Below are 14,959 nucleotides of genomic sequence, written 5' to 3' on the forward strand. Positions count from 1 at the left end.
ACCTACTACAGAATATGGTTTCCTCTTCTTACAGGTGAAATGCGCCACTGCACCACACTGAATTGCAAAATATCGACCGTTTCCAAACGTATTTCAAACATTCCCACGTCTCTTATTGTTTGATCAAACAGGCAGCCCTGCCAAAAAGTCACACCATTGGTTAAGCCAACGATATGTCACTCAAACAGATTGCAATTCTGTTTGGTGCAGCAGAAATTACACACTACCCCTTAAACAAAAGCTGTCATCATTATCATTATATACATCCTTATCTAGTAGTAACTATTTACCAAGAAGAAAAACAGACTTTACAATAACATTTGATCAACTTAGTTTATTCATTTATCTCACAGCTCTTCCAATGTAAACTTTCTATACAAAATCCTCAACCACTCCCATTCCAGTCATTATAGATACTGTACATACAAGGCACTTAGTATTTTATTTGAAACGTAAAATTTATATGCAGAAAAACATGATGGTCCTAAATTGAATGGAAAACTTTGAATAATAATGATTACACATCACGGTATGAAACAAGTGTCAAGAAAAGAAAAAAACACAAACTTTCTCACAGAAATTCAAGTTGGATGATTAACATTAAAAAAAGATTGTTATAGCTGTATATGCTTGCAAATATGAGATATGAGCTGAACTCTGCTTTCTTAAAAGGAATTGTTCATCCAAAAATGAAAATCATTTACTCACTCTAATATTGTTCCAAATCCATATGGCTGACTTTCTATTAGGACATAAAAGAAGATGTTAAGACAGGTTCCTGTAGCTCAACTGGTAGAGCACGATGCTAGCAATGCCAATGTCATGGGTTTGTTGTGTGATAAACAGACAAACATTTTAAAAAGTCAATATTCACTGAAAATCCTGTTTTCTGCAAATGTTCTCAAATCTCATCTCCTTCTGTGTGCTACGTAAGAAAGTCATACATATTTCAAATGGCATGAGGGCAAGTAATGAAAGAATTTGAGTTCTGGGTTAACTATTATTTTAAAAAGCAGAGAAATATACTGAAGTAACATTATATAACTCTAAAAACACTCATCTGGCAGTTGAAGACACTGTAACAATTAAACAGTCACATTGAAACAACTTGTATCACATTAGCAATAAAAACTTTGAAGATTACTGTAGTTACAGCACATATAAAATCAAAGATTACCATTTCTCTGCAATATAAGATCAGGCTTTTGATTCATTATGAAGGCACACAAATGATTTAATGAAAGAGTAATACACCAGTGCTACTGTAGGTAGATAATTATTAGCTAACTTCATGGGTTGATTTCCATGGCAATAACAAAACTTTTTTTATATAGCAGTGTTAAAACAGTCATGGCCCAGTGGGTCGACAGCCAGTGCTCTAGAGCATTAGTTCTCAGCTGGTGGGTCGTGACCCAGAAATGGATTGCACGTCTGTTGAGCAAGGATCTCAGACGGAAGGTTCTGTTAATAATCGATTAATAATCAAATAATCATGCAAAATAAATAGTCTTATCAACTTTAAAAAAGGAGGAGAAAACACTTTCTGATGTCAAAGGCTGTGCATTCAGTCACACTCAACAGTATTTTGGTACAAACTCTTCTGTCACTTGGTAGAAGCATTCATTTTCTCCACTGATTAATCGATTTTAATGATAAATTATTAACTTATAAAAGGCAGACATACCGTGAGCTAAGAGGTTGTTAATCGATTGTATATGCCTCTGTTGAAGCCGTCAGTCCACGTTATTTCAACTTATAATTTCTAGTGAAGAACTACACTTCACATGATCCTGTAGAGAAAGATCCACCAATCCAAGAGTCGCTACAAAACAAAAATGCTGCAAAAAACACTGCAGCAACCACCCACTCCCATGTTGCACTGTGAATGACGTAATAGAGTCAGTCTCCCAAAACTTTTAAACTACTTATATATTGCAATAAAATTAAATATATTGTTTCTATACTTACAATCAACAACCTGAAGTCCCAATTTTATGTATAGTTTTTAATTCAATTACATCATTTGCAATGTTTCATGGGGTTGTAGTTCATGCCCTCATTAAAGACGTTCAGTACACAGTCTTGTACCTTTGTCTTTTTGCCTGATTTTCAAATATTTTTTTGCTCCAAACCAAAGATTGTAATCGTGTTATTCACATCAGAGTTGGTTGGTTTGGTTTATGGCTTAGAATGCTTTTATGAAGGATTTTATGGAAATTCTTTTGGGGGGAAAAACATTTCTGGAATTAAGGTTGCATGATATACCTTCATCCTCAAAACCATGAACAAACCTATGCAAGGTAAAAGAAAATAAAACTTTAATCTCCAGTGTAAAATCTGGGTCCTGAAGCAAAACCAGTTGAGAACCACTGCTCTACAGTCACCAGAATTAAAAACCTGTATCATAATCAGACACACTAAAGGCATGAAGGGAATGCACCTAATCATGATACATCAACAATAACTTGCACATGGAAGCTCGAACAAGTGAGAAGTCCTTTCCTCCAAGGTAATAAAGTTTCGTTTTTATACAGATAAGAATTATGGAAATTCTGAGAGAGCATCACAAGGAATGAAGTCCTTAGATTTAAGGCTCTGTTTTGAAGTTATGCTGCTCTTTAGTAACAATGCATAAGGTGCTTTGAAACCTCTGCAAAGAGAAAGGACTTGTTCAGCTGTGAGTTTTGATGTGTTCAGCTGAAGATCAAAATATGAACGTCTTGACATACCCACACTATTTTCAAAGTAAAAGTCAAGACGACAAAAGAGATGAAGATTAAGGGGAACACTCGCTCGATGGCAACAGACAAGTTCATATGATTGAACAGCATTGGCATGTTTTTTGTTTTGGTACACCTGCGTCTTCTGGCTGATTTGGGCTGCTGGTATCAAGCTGGGCAGATGCTTTGGAGACCAGCAGAGGCTCTTGTTCTGCAGTTGGTCTCCCAGTTCCTGCCTTGGTGCTAGGCTCTGCTGTTTCTCCAACACCATCAAGGGGAACCTCTTGAAATTGGCTTAGGGAAATGTGTATGGCCACTACAGCCTCCTCTTCTTTTGGGGGTTGCGATTCTACTGCCTCACCCTCTGCTTTGGGTCTGGTTGTGGGTGACGGCTGTGTTGTGGAATACACTGGAACTTGGGAAACCTCAATAGCACCATCTAATGTCTCATTCTGGAGCTGCGTCTCAGGTAGCTCTGGGTCCATTTGATCTTCTCCAACTGTCAAATTTGTAACCACCTTCTCAGCAGGACTTTCTAAATTTAGGGAAACTTCACTTGATCCAGCCAGCTCTATATCAGCAGAAGCTTCGGGGTGGTTCTCGGTCTCTTCCACATCACCCATTTCTTCTGTGCTTCTCAGTGTGTCTTCATTCGCAACGGGCATAGCAGACTCTTCTGTCATGCTGGTGTCGTCTTCTGCAATTTCCTCCCCTTCGTCTGTAATAATCACTCTTTCTGCTCGGATAATTGCTCCAACATCATCATCTTCACTTACTCCCTGGCCAGGCTCCGCCTCTTTGAAGCCAAGGAAGGTCATAGTTATGCCACCTGCATCATAACCTTCAAGAGAGTGGATGGCCAAGCTGTTTGTATGTGGTTCTTCATCCTGTTCTGGTGTATTATGAGAATATTCTCCTTCCATACTTCCGTTAACAACAGCGGAAGGTGTTGTGGTGGCTGCTTTCACCTTAACATCAACAACCGGTCCTGCTTCATCTGAATTGTGGTTCTCAGTATGCACAGGGTCATCTGCAACCAGAACCACAAGTACGGATCTTAAATCAGTTTTGAACATTCATACTTGATAGCAAAAAACTGAAGTTGTCTTTAGCTGCTTTTCCACCATTGGGCCGAACGGTTCTCGTAGCGGAATCGTGCAGTTCCGTACCAATCCGGATCGTTGGCACGGTTATGGTTTCTTTTTCCACTGTGGTGCTGCAAAATCAGAATTAGATTGGACTGACTGGGTAAGTGACCAATCTTGAGTCGCCACATCACAAAAGCAGTTCCACCAGAAAGGTTAGCTAACCGTGCTGAGAAATCCGGGCCAGGAATGGTTTGTAATCCTACCATACCGAACCAAGCTAAACCAGAAATGCTACTGGAACCATTACTCACCTTGCATAGAATTGTTCGGCCCGAAGGCGGAAAAGCACTTTATGATATTCTTGTCCCTATATATGGCTTTTTTTTGCCTGTTTTATTGGCCATCAACAATAAAGGCAAGTTTGCCACACAATGTTTGTGTTATCATTCATGTCCTTAGCACAAACAGTGTGGGACGAGTTACAGACCAAAGTTAATAATTAGGTTTAGGTTTTGTTCAAATCCCAAAGTTTAATTCAAGGGTTTAGGGCTTATAGTAATAGTAATGCTAAACTTAGCAATCACCAATAATAATATGTTAATTATTAAACAGATGTCTAAGAGGAAAAATAAACAAGCATGGATATCTAATTCAAGAGGAGAGTACATCGATATTTTGTACCTTTCTTTTCATCTTTTCCGTTCTTCATTATAGGTCCATTAGGAGCAGTCTCAGCAACTACAGTTAATTAGAAATATTTGTGGTTTATATCAGTCTGTTGTTCTGCCCTGTAGATTAGTTATTTAGTTGTTAACAGTGTTTTTCATTCAAAAAAAAGATTATAGCCATTTAGATTACAAAATCTAAGTATGCTGAATTCCTGTGCCAACATTAAGCCTTAATTAAGCATAAATCAGAATTAACTGGGTGATTTAACAATAGAATCACTACTGTTGTTTTTGTCATGGATTAACATTTTATAAAAGCAATAATCACTCTAATGCTCTGTAATCAAAACACTATTCAGGCTAAAGTGGAGTAGACACACAGGTGGTTAGCCCTGAGACAGGTGTGTTTCAGAGAGTGGACAGGTGGCATACACTCACCTGTTTCAACTGGCACCACTGCAGTCTCTACCTATTGGATGAACAAGAGAAAAAGGTCAAAAGGCATCATAAAGAGGACACATTAATCTCTTTAGCAGCTCAAACTATCTCAGTCTGCTGGTTAATATTTCATTCAAGGACTTGGAACATTTATGGGTGTAACCCAGCTCTGAACAGCCTCCATTCCAGGAAGACTAGAGAAGTTTCCTTTTATCCAAATGGATCACTAAGTTCATTACATGCACACAAATATTTAACCTTACTCACAAAACTGCATTATTTTGGTTCCAATGTGACTTAGAAAAACACCATAAAACACCTTTTAGTTCATTCATTTTCTCTATATTTGGCATTTTCAGAACATTCAAAGAGTTAATTTACAATATGAAATGCTACTGATGTGATTTGAAAACACCACTATTGTTTTAATATGAGGTACAGTTTTAGTGTAAAAACTAATACATAGTTGCATAGTGCTACAGTAGCTCAGATGGTAGAACAAGGCATTAGCAATGGTTCGATTCAGAGGGAATAAACAGAATGGTAAAATTTGTACCTTGAAATGCACTTCAAGTCGCTTTGGATAAAAGCATCACCATGTAAATAAATGTACATTTCAGGTTTGCTAAATGTATCAGACTTTGCCAGTCTGTGTTAGTTTATGCCATTGGTTTGGCTTTTTCACTGCCTGGTGTCTGTATCCCACCCCTCCTCTTTAGTTTATGATAAAGATTAGCAATCATCTTGTATTTCATGGGCAGTTTTACTTGTTAGCAGTTGTTGCAATGCAGACCAGCAAACATCTTGTTCTTCACTCACTCTGATTGTAAATTCAGGGAGATCTTTAATTTCCCATTAAAGATAATCAAAAATATGGGAACGTTGCCAGATTAATTTACCAGCAGCCAGACAACATTGAGATTGCTTTTGCTGCCACAAGGGGGAGTCAAGTCAACATTATTTATATGCAGCATTCAGATAAAGCAGGACAGTAGTTAATAAATGGCAAAGGTGCTAAATTTGAAAGAATACACATTATTCAGTGATATTTATATGTTAGTCCTAACCCTCATGTTCTGTTTGGGGTCTGAAAAACTCCTTAAAAAAAAGGTAATCAAAATTGGAGTGCTGTGACTTTTAGTCCATGTCTGTTAGCTTTGGGACCATCTATATGCTAGTGTACCTAAATTTGACAAATTATGTTTGAACAGATATAAACAATTAAAATTAAGTCTTTCTCTCTGAAAAAATAGACCAAAGCACTCACAGGCACTAGTGAAATGCTTTCTAGGATGAGAAAGTGTTTTTACTGGCATCAAATTGACCCCAAACAGAAGAACAGAAGACCCCAAACATTACAATAATGATAACATTTTGTTTTCTTTTAAGATTCAATCAAATCTGTCAAATGGGTCAGAGGAACATATTAAAAGGGTTTAAAGGGAAATAAGAGTGTACCTTTGAAATTATCATTATTATTTTTACGCTTTAATCTTTGTGGTCTCTGGGACTCCAAATATATAGACAGTCATGTCAATCGCAACAGTTCCCGAGGGTTAACTTTAGTTTCTTTGTTTGTGTTCGCCATGTACAAATCTGAATCAATGCTAGTCCATATGATTTATGTGGTGCTTTAATTTGGCTGCCATTAATTCACCTCACCTTAAGGATGCGGTCACATAAGACCAAGATCCAACTTTAAATGCTTGGTAACTAAATTCTGTGAAACCTGTTATAGTCTTAAAGCTGCCAAGCACCCCAGATTCAACAGCCTTGCAGTGTGTGTCCAGTCAAAATAATGTTTTTCTTGTGGTTCAGCTGACCTCCATACAAGGCTGTTTATTGTGATGGTAAGGACTGCACTGACCCACCATTACAGAAAACAGCTCATAATGATTTGAGAGTGTGTTGCATCATGCTAAGTGCTAATCATCATACTAATCATAGTAACTGTGAACAAGAAGCTTATTGACTCTAATGTAGTTGTAATCTAGGTGGAAGCTGGCTACTTTGAAGAAGCTGGTGATGGTTTTGATTTAAAAAATGTTGGTCGCTCCCAATTCCCACACTTCCATTTCTGTTTTTTAATAGTTTTGATGGCTTTTCTATTGTTCCAAAATCTGGGAAATAGTAATAATAAAGAATGAGTACATGTCTTCAACACTTTCTGGTCCCATTTGTAAGATTAGTTTAATAGACTCAAATATTATCGTTTTGTGTACACATATGATAAGCAACAGGCACAAAATAACTACATAACCACAGAGCTCTAAGGGCAGATGTGTTAAGTGTCAGCAACAGCACTGCATTCAGCTTGATCGTCTGTTGTGGCGTCTCACCTTATTGTGCGTTGCAGCATCTGCACCAGTTTGAGCAGGACCATCTTCTATATGTTTGTTCAGTTTGACCTCCTCCTCTGCCAACCACTCGGATGTTGCCTGTAATCTAAGACGCACACACAATCAAACATTGGTATTTATTAAATTATTACCATGAACTGCATAGTCCCAACAGTATACAAACTTATTAACACTATATCAGCTCAATAGGAAAATTGACAATTTTATAAATACATAATAAACAGAGGTGTGATTTCCCCTGCAAACCTGTATTTAATGCAGTCTAGCTTGTATATTTTTAACCTTTAATAGTTTTGTCAATGCTTTTTGAAGATTAGGGCATGTCATGCACTGACAATGATGACATCTGCCTAATATGATTATTTGTATTTAGCACTTTTTTTCCTGCTGTCTGTGGCCCTTTTCAGAAGGGATCTGTGGCCTATTTTTGGGCCACAACCCACCAGTTGAGAACCAATGCCATATACTTCTATTAATATATATATATATATATATATATATATATATATATAAATATATATATATATATATATTATATATAAAAATATATAAATATTCTAACTCAAACCCTTACCATACAAAAAAAAAAAAAAAAAAACTTAATGCATTTAAAAAATTCATATAAATATTAGCCTACTTATTCTATTTATGAATCACTTTTCGAGTTGATTTAGTGCACTTCTGGGGACACATTTGTCTCCACACTATAGCAAAGTAAACCCACACACAAATGTTAGGAACTTCATACTGATTTTTAAATTTCTTCAATTAAGCTAAATATGAGTACTACACCACAATATTGCCCCTTATTAGACACATTCTGGCATTTTTTTTAAAATGTGAAATAAGACATTTTTAGTCACTTTTATAAAGCGGTTGTTCTATAACCTAACAAGCAGTTTGTGTACTGTAAAATAAAATTCAGTTAAATTTACAGTAAAATACTGCCAGCTGTGGTTACCATAAATTTACCGCAAGAAATATGGTGACCATATTTCAGGCTTTACAGGATGTTTTTTCGATACCTGTATATTTTACAGTTCACCACTGTTTATTTTATTAAATGAAATAAACTTAAAATACTAACCTTCTGGAACTTAAAAAAAATCTGCATTTCACTTTAAAATGTATTGTTAATCACCGTAGTAACTACAATAGGCCAAAATATTTCCTTTAAGTTCATCAAGAGTGGCCCTTCCAGGAGCAATAATTAATAAACATGTAGAGACAGTGCAGTCTTACTCACAAACACAAAACACCACCGGGGTAACACATGGCACTGAAATAATGCAATAAACATCAACTAAACTACATAAAATATAACACAGAACACCCCAAAGTACATAACTGATATTAAAAATAAGAAGAAACTACTCACATAAAATATAATGAAATGTGATGGGTCACGCAGGGACTTCTGAGAATGCCTGGTTATTGTTTTTCACAGTAATTTTAGCAATAGTTTCCCGTAAAAAGTACATGTATGCTCTTGTTAAACATAGTATACATTTTTACTGTTAATTATATGGTAAAATTTTATTTTACATCTAAAAACATAATTTTTTACAATATTTTAGCGTAAAATTACATGTATTGTCTTGTTAAATAAATGACATTTTTTTACTGTATAAACTACCTGTTAACCAATTAACGTTTCTTTACTGTAGCATATTTAAATTTTTGACCATTACAATTACAGACATTTTGTACAGTGTATAGTTTTTCAGGTTTTACAATTATTATCAGGATAGTGCTATCCCTATCAGGATAGACAAACAAGACCAAAAGCCCTCAACTCGTTTAGACCCTCATTAAATTCTTTGGAAATCAAAGCGTGCTTTATCTCTATATAAAACTGCATTGTGACAAATACACACATTAAATGATTCGGTCCTCGTTGGACGAGAAGCCCCAGACAACTGTTTACACACCATAAAAGTGTTCTCCCTTTAGGACTGTAAGCAGCTTATTACTGGCAAACTTTGCTCAGACTAATTAAAGCTCTGCTTCAATACAGAAAAGCATCTCAGTGGCCAACTTGTTATAATAATCACCATCTACTTCAGTTAAGCAAATAAATGCTGATGTGCACAGCAAGAACATCAAACACTCCTTCTCACACACACACACACACACACACACACACACACACACACACACACATATGGAAATAGAAAGATATTTTGGGGGGATAAAAGCCCATCACCTGCTAGGAGCTGCTATGGCAGGAATAATAAGTGCTCTTTGCTTAGGCAAGCATCACTATTACTATTACTCATACTTGGGAGTCAGAGATTTAAACTTCTTGCTTCTAACTCGAATGATCCCTCAAATCATGTGGCTTGTGAAGCAGAGGTGTAAGTGATCAGACAAATGATTTTCACTTGGTGGATGATAAAATGGGCAGAAAAATCACATGGATTTACACTGAAGGAAGTAACGAGCCATATCTAGGGACCAAAATATCATTAAGACACGGAGTGGGCTTTTTTGACTGCCAGCAAGACAGCACTGAGAAACAACCCAGGACACCCTAGCAACCAACTAAAAATGTGTTTAAAAAACAATCAGACCACCATAGCAACCGCAAAGCTAACCACACTAAAATATACTCAGAACATCATTGCATTAGCAATGCCCTGGGCAACCACCCAGAAAACCCTAGCATGGTAGCAGCATTATTTCCATTAGGGATGTGCAAAATTACCAATTTTCATAATCGACTACTCGGTCGATTGTTTGAACAACTAGTCGAACAGTCATGTTAAGGATATTAATGTATAATTAGGCTCCATCATTGTCACATGACCCCAATCAGACATGTTTCAGAGGAATATACGGACGCTAAGCGCAGCACTTCAACATGGTGAATAATATATTCAACAAATAAATAGGCTAAATAACTATAACATCTTATTGCACAAAATGATCAAAGTAAGAAATAAGAAAAGCTCCAATAAAGAACATTACAAAACCACTTATGCGCATCCTGAATATAGAATGACGTGCTTCAATGTAAACAGAGAGCTTGGAAGTCTCAGGGCAATCCTCGCTGTGCATTCAAAAGCACAGAACTGCAAGATAATGATGCAAGTACTCATCTAGTTCACAACATCGAGCAGTTTAACCTTTCTAACTGCAACTATTTATCTGCCGCTTTTGCCGTGTGCAATTCATTCTAAGTAATTTCCCCACTTTATTTATGGACTGTAATGGGAAATGTGTTTTAAAATATTTAAAAATATCTCTTACTTTTCAATGTGTTTCTCTATCTCTTGAGCTTTGGGGCCCCAGAGAGGCGATCGGGGCCCCGTACTGTCAGGAGAAGTGGGGGGTCCTTCCATCAGCCATTGGTCTCTAAGGGACTTCCTCTGTGGGAGAAACAGAGAGAAGGATCAAACAGTTAGAGGGTGTAGTGATTAATGCTCCTTGTACATTATTCAAATTGATTTCTTATCAGCAGTTCACACTAACTGCTAAAAAGAGGCACTGCAGCATGCTTGCTGGGCTTTGTAAGTCAATAACCCATAGAGCAGAAAGTCTGTTCATACCAAGAATGACACAAAAAGCATAACAAATCACAGATCTATTCACACCAAGAGCGAAAAAATAAAAAAATAAAATAAATAAATAAAAAATAAAACATTTAATTCACAAGCTTCATTCCGACAATTTAAATATGACATGCTTTAATGTAATTTTTTTTTTAAGAGAGTCCAAATATAGCAAATCTACACACAGACTGTCAGACTGTCTGGAGCGCAAATATAGACGTGGAGTGGTATAAACAGTGAAAAGTTCCAATGCTGTAAAGCTAAATAGGTCCATTGAAATAAACTGTTTGATTTAAAGTTTTACTAAAAACTTCGCTTTGTGCTGGGTGATATGGCAAAAATATTAAATCTCGATTTTTTATCAAATTTATGGACGATTCACGATTTGATTTTTTTCAACGTTTAAATGTACTTGTTCTGTCTCTATGGACATTTTCAGTTAAGTTATATTAGTTGAAGTTGAAGTGAAGAGACACCTACTGTTGAAAGTTGATATTACATGTAAAATTGACTGAGTCCTTAACAAATGATATCATAAAAATGTGCACCTAGTTTTAAGCATGGGAGGAAAGAGCATGTGGTCATGGCTGCTGCTGTTCTTTGATTTCAGTTAGGTTTGAAGGCATTGTTGTTTTACCCATTCCATCGACATCAGTAAAGATTCTAAACTACTTCCTTTGTATGTTGTCTTTGGGAGGCGTTATCTGACTGTTGACTCAAGCAAGGAGTTTGAGGCAGAGGACAGAACAGTAAAACGACACCTTCAAGCGGCCAACTCTCAGTTGTTCAGAAAGTTGAAACTCCACAGCGGGGAGCAAGCCAGCTCATAAGCCAAACCTTCCTTCCTACAATGTCCATGTCAAGTTCCAAGTCCGGATCGCTGAGGCACAGGTCCAATGCATCACACTCATCTCAGTGCTCGCACAGCTCATCAGCTGTTGTAGCTGCTGCTGCAATGGCTCGAGCAGAGGCTCAAGCAGCTAAAGCTGAAGTAGCATTTCCCAAAAAAGAAAGTGAACTTAAAATACAGCAAGAACAACTGGAGGCATCATTAGAAACTCTGCGGCTTGAAAAGAGAGCTGTGGCCACACAAGCACGGGCAGAAGCCTTAGAGATAGCTGTAGAGCAGGAAAGTGGAGAGAATTTGAGCAACATACAGCTGCCAGTAGAGGACACAAAAGAATGTACAAAAGCATACTTAGAGGAACATGCTGAATGTGTTGTGGATTCACAAATGCCAGTGCTTGATGGTCCATTTTATGACAATGGAAGCATAAATGATTCAAAAGCTCAACACAACCCAGCCACTTATTTCCATTTGCAGAAGCATGTTCAGTATAGTTCTTATGCCATGTCTTCCAAAACTCAAATAGCTAATTCAGAGAGTGTGCAGTGCCCTACCATTTCGCAAACCACAAATGGAAACCTTGTGAACCCAGTTCAATATGAGGATTATTACTCTGGGCCATCTCGTGAAATGTATAATTCACTACCAAAAGCATTCCAATGCAGTGATAAAAGATATAGGCAAGTGACATTCAATCCTGTTCAGACTCATGCAGCCATACGTTCACAAACTGAACCACAACAAGGTAACTTGCATTCAAATGAACAAATGTCTTATCTTGTCAAGTTCAATCGCAAGGCGTGAATTAGTGTCCACAGGTCTAATGCAGTTTAATGATTGCCCAGAGGCTTTTAGGGAAGAGGGCATCTTTCATAAATGCAACCAAAGATCTTAACCTCTCGCCCAGTGAGCAAATGGACCTGTTAGTAAAATGGTTGGGTTGTGAGTCCACAAAGCATGTGAAACGCATCAGAGCTGTACATATTAATCATACTTTACAAGGCTTTAGGCTAATATGGGATAGACTCCATGAAACATATGGTTCACCAGAAATGATAGAGAGTTCTATATTTGGGAGACTGGAGAGTTTTCCCAAAATTTCAAACAGAGACAAACGCAAACTGAGAGAGCTGGAAGACTTGCTTATGGATGTCCAAGCAGCTAAGGATGATGGTGATCTGGCGGGTCTTTCCTATCTGGACACTCCACGTGGCATGAATCCAATAGTTCAGAAACTAGCTTTTCGTTTGCAAGAGAAATGGCTCACTGTTAGATTTAAGTACAAAGATGACTTCAGGGTTTCCTTTCCACCCTTTAAGTACTTGGTAGACTTTGTATGTCAACAAGCGAAAATGCGTAATGATCCAAGCTTCTCTCTCACAGCTGTACAAGAAGAACTTCACAAACCGAACAGACAGTTAAACAAACTTGTTCATCCAAGGGCTGTTACCACACACAAGACTGGAAAACAATTAGCTGTTAGTGGCCTCAAGAATAAAGTAGACCTGGAAAAATAGTGCCTGCTCCACAATAACCCTCACCCTCTTCCCAGATGTAGGGGATTCAAAATGAAATGTATGGAAGAAAGAAAAGCATTGCTAAAGCAACATGGCATATGCTACAAATATTGTGGTTCTACTGCACACAAGGTAAAGAACTGTGACCAAGACATTAAGTGTTTAGAGTGTTGTAACTTCATCCAGGCCCAGCACCATGGTCCAAAGAGTCGAGATCTCCTTCTCCAGGGAATGAAAAAGGAAATCATGAGATGCCTGTAGAAGCTGGAGTTTCTTCAGCTTGCACAGAGGTATGTGGAAATTACCAATTTGCATGTTCATGCTCAAAGTTTTGTCTGGTAAAAGTATATCCCAATGGCCACCCAGACAAGACAGTTAAGATGTACATAGTATCAGATGACCAGAGAAACAGGTTGCTTGCAAAGGCATCAAAGGCTGTAATGCACCATACACTCTCAAAACATGTGCAGGTACTATTGATACAGAGGTTAGACAAGCAACTGGCTTTCAAGTGGAGTCTTTGGATGGAAGCATAGTTTTACCTTTGCCATGAGATTCCAGACAACCATACAGAGATTCCCACTCTTGAAGTGGTACTCAACCATACTCACCTGAAACATATTGCAAAGAGTATTCCAGAGCTCGATCACCAAGCCCCCATTCTCCTTTTGCTGGGCAGAGATATAATCAGAGTCCATAAAGCCCACGAACAAGTGAATGGGCCACCCAATGCCCCTTATGCACAAAGATTAGACTTCAGCTGGGTAATTATTGGAGACATGTTCTTTGGAAATGTTCATAAACTGACCTCTGTCCAAACTTACCAGACAAACATTCTGGACAATGGATGGCCTACTCTTTTCCACCCCTGTCCTAATAACTACATAGTTAAGGAAAGGTTTCAAGGTCTATCACTTCCCAAGCCAAGAGACATTCTCAAAGGAGAGACTCAAAAGACATCAATTGAGGACATGCTTTTCCTACAGATCATGGACAGAGAGATCAACAAAGATGAGGAAAATTCATGGGTTGCCCCACTTCTATTCAGACAGCCCAGGCCATGTTTTCCAGTCAATCATTTGCAGGCTGTGGAACGCCTTAATTCACTACAGCAATCCTTCAAGAGAAAGCCTGAAATGAAAAAGGACTTTGTAACCTTCATGGAGACAATGTTCCAAAATGATCATGCAGAATTAGCTCTGTCAATAAGTCCGAATGAACAAGTCTGGTACCTACCTTGTTTTGGAGTGTACCATCCTAAAAAATCCCTCTCAAACCCGTGTGGTCTTCGACTCAAGTGCACAGTATAAAGGTTTCTCACTGAATAAGGTTATCTTAACTGGACCTGATCTCAATAACAGTCTCCTTGGAGTACTCATACGCTTTCGTAGAGAGCCTGTAGCTTTCACTGTGGACATCCAACAAATGTTCCACTGCTTCAAAGTCCGACCAGCAGACCGGAACTACCTGAGGTTCCTCTGGTTTCACAACAACAACCCAGAGAATGAAATCACGGAATACCACATGAAAGTCCATGTACTTGGGAATAGTCCCTCTCCTGCAGTAGCCACTTACTGCCTTCGACGCACAGCTCAAGAAGGTGAAGAGGAATTTGGTCAAGATGGTCAACGGTTCATTGAGTGAGATTTTTACATGGACGATGGACTAAAATCCTTACCCTCCCCAGGAATGGCAATTGATTTGTTAAAAAGGACCCAGAACATGCTGTCTAGCTCTAACTTGAGGCTGCATAAACTGGCTTCAAAC

The 14,959-nt window shown here is 37.9% G+C and overlaps 1 protein-coding gene across 1 annotated transcript in view; it reads right to left on the bottom strand.

Annotated features, from left to right (window-relative positions):
- Window positions 1-2,806: 2,806 nt before the first annotated feature.
- The window catches only part of LOC127446649 (paralemmin-1-like), a 99,388-nt gene continuing 87,235 nt past the window's right edge, over window positions 2,807-14,959 (bottom strand). The window contains exons 5-9 of the mRNA XM_051707753.1: window positions 10,527-10,645; window positions 7,254-7,359; window positions 4,915-4,945; window positions 4,490-4,546; window positions 2,807-3,750 (exon numbers count right to left, since the gene is read on the bottom strand). Coding sequence (XP_051563713.1) covers window positions 2,813-3,750; window positions 4,490-4,546; window positions 4,915-4,945; window positions 7,254-7,359; window positions 10,527-10,645 — 1,251 coding nt within the window. The 3' untranslated portion in view covers window positions 2,807-2,812. The remainder of the gene's footprint in view (window positions 3,751-4,489; window positions 4,547-4,914; window positions 4,946-7,253; window positions 7,360-10,526; window positions 10,646-14,959) is intronic.

This window comes from Myxocyprinus asiaticus, chromosome 9, assembly GCF_019703515.2.
Source record: "Myxocyprinus asiaticus isolate MX2 ecotype Aquarium Trade chromosome 9, UBuf_Myxa_2, whole genome shotgun sequence".
In the NCBI taxonomy this organism is placed as follows: Eukaryota; Metazoa; Chordata; class Actinopteri; order Cypriniformes; family Catostomidae; genus Myxocyprinus; species Myxocyprinus asiaticus.